We start from the raw sequence: 8,158 nt of genomic DNA on the forward strand, positions 1-8,158 counted from the left end.
TAATAAATAAATAAATAAATAAATAAAATTTTAAAAAAATATATAAATCCCTTATGGATTAAAGGTCCATACACAAAAACAGAAATTTAAATACTTTGAATAAAATTGGTACCTGTGGAGGCAAAAGAACTTGTAAACAAGATAAGGCAGAAACCACTGAATTTTTGATGAACTAGACTATGTGAAAATCAAATTTATATAACTCAAAGAAAAGATAATTTGCAGTGCATAAATATGGGGAAGGATCATGACTCAAACATAGAAAGAACACCATAAACCAGCTTAAAAAAAGCCGTCAAATAACTGGCTTAAGATACTAAAAGGTTAATACACCTTAGAGGGAAAAGAAACCCAACAAGCAATTTTACCAATAATCAGAGATATTAAAATTGAAAATATGTGTTATACTGTCCATCACTGAACTGACAAAACAAATGTTTGAAGTATGGTAACTCCAAAGGTGATGAGGACATAGAGAAAGGAGAATTCAATACAGCAGTACAGAAACCAGAATACAATGCTGAAGACAGACAAGATGGAGGAACCAGGGAGAGAATAGTTTGGCAGCAAGAGCAACCTGAACATATGCACACACTGTGACTCAGCAATTCTGCTCTGAGGAATGTTCTCTACAACAACCTACCCCAAAATACCTTTTTTTCTTGACTTCCAATCTAGTAGGAACCAATAGATTACAAATTACAACAAAAATGAATTACTAGAGAAGTAAAATTTAAAACATAACATAAAATTATAAGCTCTAAAATTATTAGATTTGACATTTAAAAAATTAAGTGTGTGAAGATGCTTTAAGATCTTAAATTCTCTCAGTAGTTGGCCTGTTTCACGTGGTTCAGGAAAATAAGCTGGAGACAGGAACTGTCCTATGCCCCCATGCTGAACCACGCTACTCTAGGGAAACTCCTGCATGTGTGCAGACACTGAAAAAGACAGCCACACAGCATGCTATAGTAACACAAACTAGAAAGTAACTCTGCAGCAGTTCACCAGAATGCATTATGTTACAAACTGAAAATTAAGGGGGCTACACTTTATTACCTACTGGCTTTGCTTACTTTTAAATTTAAGGACATCTAGATATACAAAGAAGTTTCTGGAATTCTCTACTTCACATAATGCTGTCTTGAATCTCCTCATCAAACAAGAAATTGATTAAAAAAAAACAGGACAAAGTCACAGTACCTATAGTCAGAGACATTCATCACAAATAAATCCAAGTACCTATAACTGCCCTTTTCCTCTCTGTTTCAGCTTCTTTCTCCACAACCTTCTGTTTCTGTGCAGCTATAAGAAGTTTTGTCTTCTCTGCTTCCCTGCAAAGTAAAACATACAAATCAGAAAAGGTTCTGCCTTTCCCTTCCTCCCTCTTCCCTCTTTCTGGTTCTGGGGATAAAGCACAGTAACATGCAGGTTTCAAAGTGTGGTTCAAACTTCTCGCATGTGACCCTTCTGAACAGGGACAGAGAGGGGGGAGAAGGAGGAAAAAGGAAAAAACAGGAGGGGCGTGAGAGATGGAAGAAGGGAAGGAGAGAACCCATATAACTCATTTGTAGAAACGTTCATATCTAAAGTTTAAGATACCCTGATCCTTGAATAAACAGCACTTCTATTAGCAGCTCAGATTCATAACCGACCTCCCAGCTTGATACTTTATGCATTATACTCTTAAAGTACAGCTCTAAATGAAAGAGGAGAAATAAAACTCTGCACAACAGAAGAGAGACTAGGAACACAAAGGATTCAGGATACACTACAAACAAGTACTACTATTCCCTTGGACACTTGCTATATTCTCTGGTTGTGTGTGTTTGAGTGTATATATGCACTCACATGCATGTGTGTGCCCTGAGGACTGAATTCTGCCTTGTTTATGTCAGGCAAACAAGCACTCTGCCACAAGTCACATCCCTGGCCCTCATCTATTGTATTCCTGGTTTTTGTAATTATTTTAATTTAGCATCATCTCTTATTTCTTCTCAACAGCTAAAATTTCTAAAGTTGTTTTTTATTTTCATATATACTCTATGAGAATATTGCTATTTCAAAGATTGTAAGTATCATCATAAAGAGATCCTCTAAAACACTTATAAACTAATCTTGTGTCAGGTAAGTAACTTCTTTCTAATCAATTCTAGAGACGTAAAAAAGAAAGATACCAGTCAGGTGGTGGTGATACACACCTTTAATCCCAGCACTTGAGAGGCAGGTCGATCTCTGTGAGTTCAAGGCCAGCCTGGTCTACAGAGTGAGTTTGAGGACAGGCTCCTAAGCTACACAGAGAACCCCTGTCTCAAGAAACCAAAAAATAAAAAAAGAAAAAAAAAATAGGGAAGATACCTAGACGTCAACTCAGATTCAGGTAAGACCTCCCTACAGGCAATGTGTAAAGACCTAGATTTGATTATCACAAAAACAAAACAAAAAAACCCTAAGTTTTATACCAAATAGGTATATACTCGTTTTTTAAAAAAAATACCTTTAAAAAATATGTATGGGTGTTTTGTCTGCCTTCTTGTCTGTACCAAGTGTTTGCAGTGCCCATAAAAGCCTGAAGAGGGCACTAGATCCCCTAGGATTGAGGTCAGAGACAGTGGTGAACCACCATGTGAGTGCTGGGAATTGAACCTGGGGCCTCTAGAGGGGCAGTCAGTGTGCTCTTAACTGCTGAGTCATCTATCCAGCCCCAAGGTTATCTCTTCTTACCATTATAATAAGGTAACAAAAGGAGCATTCTTTTCAACACTGTTTAATTAATATTTCATTCAAGGCTCCATTCATAATGGTCTGTCAGATACTTTAGGCCTTAGCCAAAGTTTGTTGCCCCATCGTTGCAAATGAGACTTTGGGTGACTGCCCAGGTAGGGGGTTATCTCTATCATTTCTTGCAACTTTTGGAAGTTGCTTGATTGTACTTCCTATTTACTGGGGTAATATTGTTTCCCTTCTCAGGTCTTTGATGGGATTGAAGACTAGATAGTCATAGTTACTTTCCTCTCATTTTTAATATAAGACTTAGACTCCTTAGGATAGAATAACTATTGAAACATTTAGCATATGTTTCTTCTTTGATGTTGTTCATGCTGGTTGTAATTAATTTTTATGTATGTTTTGCCTCTTCTTTTCCCTGGACAATACTTAGTGTTTGGGTTAAGGCTTCATTCACCCCAGCCCCTGGCATCCATATATCCAAAGAGTCTGGGATGTTTAGCTGGAAGCATCACCCCAGCCCCTGGCCTCCATATACCCAAAGAGTCTGAAATATTTGGGTGGAAAATTCCATCCCAAGCCCCCTCCCTTGGGAGTTGCCTCAGTCCAGACTCTACCCCCAAGAAAACCAGCCAAACGATGACCCCTCTTCAGAGATGCTCAAGACCACACCCACAGGGTATTTAAACAGCAACCCAGAGAATAAACACATGGTTTTCTGGTCTTCCATCCCTGTTTCCTCTCCAGGGGCTGAAATGCCACCCAGGAAAGCTGGTATCCATTAAACCTGGGCTTTTTCTAATTCAGTTTGATTTAGTCTGATTCGGAGTATTGTGTTGGCAGAGAGGTTTATCTGGCTGCAAAAAACTTTTTATTTGGTATTTGTTCTTATTGTATATAGTTTTGTATTAGGCTTAGAACTCTCTTATTTAGACAAAAGGGGGAAGTGTTGTAGGAAGGAACTCCTTCAACCAATAGTCTTTAAGATACTGGCCCACTTTGGGCGTGGTCTCCTGTACTATAAGTGCAGATGAAAAGCATGGCCCTTTTTTTCTGCTGGATTTGGCTCCAGTTCCCAGCACACACAGAGGACCGCGGATTGCTTCCCTTACTGTGAGTTTATCCCCAAATAAATAAACCTTTGTTATACTCCATTCCGGGCTATTGTGCAACTCTGATAAAACTATAATTAATCATTTCACAGCAAACTGCATCTCTGAGGGCTGTTCTGGAAATGTCCATAAAGAGAAATCTAGTAAGTATTTGCTGGGCATTAAGATACAAAAGGTAACATGACTAACATACAGAAGACAGCTATTTTTCCAATCTCAGACCGAGCATTTTCCTTCCACATTTTCCCTAGACTGCTATAATAATATGAAAATAGCTCTAAAGAGAAATAATAGGAGTCCATGAGTGTTACTCACATTAATTCAAAATTTCTTCTTATGGCTTCTGGGATTTTGGGTTTTGTAACACGCACAGCCTAAAAAAAGAAAAAATATATATTTTTCAAATATATATGAAAAATAGTCTTTAAACCAGGCATGGTAAAACACACATCATCCAAGATGAAGACAAGAGGATCAAGCTCATATTGGGCTACACAGGCAGACCTACCAAAAAACAGAAACTCCCACCAGAGGCAGCAACAAAAGTGTTTAACCATGCCTCCTAAAGATGAGCTCCTCAGATGAGCCTAGAGTAAATGACAACTGTAACACAGCTCCCCACTAATTTGCATAGAGATCCCACTAGCAAATCTACTTTGTATGCTGTCACACCAGTTTACTTAAATGGGGTCTAACCACCTTACTCATGGAGGAAATAAACCAGTTAAGTTTTCCTTAGAAGACAGTTTACAAGGCTCTGTAGTTGGATAATTTTGCTTTCCATTTCAAACTTGCAAACCAAAGAAAGAGAAGTCAGTCAAAGGAACAAGGCTGAGAGGTAAATTACGTTAAGAGCATGTGAAAATTCCAGTCAGTATGTACAACTAAATACCATGTCCGGCAAGAAAAAGATCACTGCCGAAAGTTGGAATGTGCTGTACTGGGTGTAAATGCAGCCCAAAGCTGTAGGACAGCAGTTCTCAACCTGGCTGTGATGTCTTTAAGGGTTACTTATCAGATATCCTGCATATGAGATACTGTGATTCATAACAGTAGCAACATTATGAAGCAGCAATGAAATAATATTATGGTTGGGGTCCCCACAGCATGAAGAACTGTACTAAGGGTCGCAGCAGTTGAGAACACGGCTGTAGTTAATAAATGGCAACCGAGAGCTGGCACTCTTTCTTTCTAGAGTCTCACTTAGAACAAAGTTTCCCTGTATTTGTAGACATTCTTTATTGTTGTTCTAATCAAAGTGAACTTTGGCATAACTCGAGTATCTACTTGGAATGTGGTCCTTTAGAAGGCTGACTTCCCTACACTAAGAACTTATCTCTGGAAGCTTTTGCATTTACTAACTAAACATCCTGCACCTGCCACTGATAGATAATGCACGCACATAAGTCAACTGGCTAAATGTTCAAGTAACAAAGCACTTAAGCACATGAAACTTATTTTTTTTTTAATTTCAAAACTTTCAATTTTTTAAAAATGTTTTTACATTTATTGCTGAGTCATTTCACCAGTCCATACCTTTCAACAATTCTTTCTTTCCCAATTTACTCAGGGTTAATTTCTTAACCCTATCTACAGTAAAACAACAAAAACAACAACAAAACTCTATCAGTCTCTAAACTGGTGGTGCAGATCAAGTAAAGACTATTTTAAAAGACTACAAAAAATTCATAAGCATTTGCTTAAGTATTTTATAAAATGGAGGAATTCTCTACTGTTGTAGAAAAAAAATCATAAGGGGATTTCTGTCTCAAAGAAATAGCATCCTGGGTGAGATCCCCAATAAAAACAGAAACAGCATTAGTCACACTTTTGATGACCTAAAAAACCTCCACCTGTGAGGGCTGGAGAGACGTTCAACAGTTAAGAGAGCTAGAGGACCCAAGTTTGATTCACATGGAGACTCAAAACTGGCTAGGAACTTTGGTCCCAGGGCATCCAGAAGTCTTCCCTTACACAGCTCTAGAAGAAAACCATTTATTTCCTCATTTAAAAACAAAACTAAAGGGGCTGGAGAGATGGCTCAGAGGACCGAGGTTCAGTTCCCAGCACCCACACTGCAGCTCACAACTGTCTGTATATAACTCCAGTTCCAGGGGATCTGATGTCCTCACACCAATGCACATAAAAATTATATTTAAGAAAGAAACAAACAAACCCTAAAATATCAAACAAACAACACACCTCTCTTCTTTGTTCAACTGTCACCATTTACTGGTAAAAACTCCTCAAAAAGAACAGGATGAAGGTAAGCAACTTCTTCATTCTGTCTGTAAAATCTCTTCCAAGTTCCCTACTACTATAATCGGGACATAGAGATCACCAATTGTTTTCTCCAGGGAGGGGCCCAAGAACCTCATGAAAGTTGGCAGCAGCTTTCAAAGAACAAGCACGGAATACTTTGTAACCTGTAAGTATAATTCATCATGTAAAATGAGTGATAAACTCCCAAACTATTGGCTGAGGTTGTTGGATGTATCCTCTCTAACCTAAGGCAGAGGTGGAGAAAAACAAGTATTTGACTGCTCCTGTCTTTGGAGAAGTACAGGTATTTTGGGTTAAGTCACATCTGCCTTGGTGGAATCCTCATTTTATTCTTGCTTAGAGGGCTCAGAGAGATGATCTAAGGCAGTGGTCCTCAACCTCTGGGTTGAGACCCTTTTGGGGCTGCATATCAAATATTTGCATTACTATTCATAACAGCAAAATTACAGTTATGAAGTAGCAACAAAACATTTTTCAATGACTTCATGATTGTCAAACACTTTAGCAACAGCTCCTCAAAAATGACCTTGGATATCCATGTCCCTCAGAGCAGAAGTCACAGCTCCCAGTGAATGGGCTTTTTGCCTGACTTCAGCTCACTGGCTTCAGAAAAATGTCTCCATCCAAAGAACCCCCAATATACCAATAATAGGGGAAGGGGAGCTATTGCTACTTGGATGCCATATACCTTCTGGGAACAAGCGCTTCAGACAAGGCTAGTATGGCTCTGATTCAGCCAGGAAAACTGCACGTGACCCAATCCCAATCCTTCTCCTTACTGGAATTGGCTTGATGGACCTGAACAGTAGGAACAGGTGAAAAGAATATCTTGTCTGGCGCCTAGACAAATCTCCATGGCCAGGATCAACAAAACCCTTTAACGTCTGCAAACAGAAAATGTTTTCCAGATTGGGCAAATGTAGGTAGCTAGTCTTTGGGTGCTAAAGCAGAGCTCATAAGTCCATGATAGGGATCTTGACCAGAATGACAACCACCTTAACATTGTTCCTATCATGATTTAGGACCATGAAAAGATCTGGTACAGAGATGGCTAAAACAGTGTGACAGTTTCTTTCTTTTACAAAAAATTCTATGAGCAAATACAAGTTTCTCAAACTTTCCAGTGAGATAAGTCTACCTCTCATCCAAGGCCTACACGCATATTACCCACTGAGATCTTGTTACTCTGGAATGGCTGCTTGGGGGCTTATTGGGGAGGAAAATGGCATGCTAGGCCTCTCTTTAGACTGCCTGGGTTTACCTGGCTCTGCTGGTCTAAAAGGGGTAACTGCAGAGGCAGACAATGAACTAAGTCCTTTTTAGGTACCCATAGGTCACCTAAACCCATGGCAAACCTGGTTGAGCCTGGTCTCAATATTCACAACATAATTCCTACATCTAAGGCTCACGGAGCATTGCAGAAAAGGGGCAGAAAGACTGTAAGAGCCAGAGGACCAGGAAATCTACTGTGAGATCAAGAATAGTCCAGGGTGTCCAGCGTCTTCACTCTCAGTAAGAGAAGGAAATAAAAGGAATACAAACAGGAATACAAGAAGTCACTGTAACTCCAGTTCCAAAGGATCTGACGCCCTCTTCCAGTCTCTGAGGACACTAGGCGCATACATGGTGTACAGACATACATGCAGAAAAAAAACACCCATATATATACATTAAAACAAAAAACCAAAGCACAGCAAATCACCTAATCAATAACTGGGGTGATAAACTGAATAGAGTTCTCATAAGATATCCATCCAACAAATACAGAAAATACACTTTGACAAGGGTACCCACTCTCTTATACCTTTACTTAATATAGTGTTCCAAGTCATACCTTTTTAAAATTAATTTCTTAATTAATTTTTTATTAATGTGCCAATTTTTGTTTTGTTTAGAGACAGGGTTTCTCTATGTAGCAGCCCTGGCTGTCCTGGGACTCATTCTGTAGACACTCTCAAAGCAATCTCAAGAACAATGGCAATGGGTTTCTGATCCTACTGCACGCACTGGCTTTGTGGGAGCCTAGGCAGTTTGGA

At 39.1% G+C, this 8,158-nt stretch overlaps 1 protein-coding gene across 1 annotated transcript in view; it reads right to left on the bottom strand.

The window, feature by feature from the left end:
- Erlin1 (ER lipid raft associated 1) overlaps positions 1 to 8,158 on the bottom strand; it is a 37,934-nt gene that overhangs the window by 15,917 nt on the left and 13,859 nt on the right. Inside the window, exons 7-9 of the mRNA XM_005352583.3 lie at positions 4,732 to 4,802; positions 4,155 to 4,213; positions 1,243 to 1,334 (exon numbers count right to left, since the gene is read on the bottom strand). Coding sequence (XP_005352640.1) covers positions 1,243 to 1,334; positions 4,155 to 4,213; positions 4,732 to 4,802 — 222 coding nt within the window. The remainder of the gene's footprint in view (positions 1 to 1,242; positions 1,335 to 4,154; positions 4,214 to 4,731; positions 4,803 to 8,158) is intronic.

The sequence above is a fragment of the Microtus ochrogaster genome, chromosome 8 (genome assembly GCF_000317375.1).
Source record: "Microtus ochrogaster isolate Prairie Vole_2 chromosome 8, MicOch1.0, whole genome shotgun sequence".
In the NCBI taxonomy this organism is placed as follows: domain Eukaryota; kingdom Metazoa; phylum Chordata; class Mammalia; order Rodentia; family Cricetidae; genus Microtus; species Microtus ochrogaster.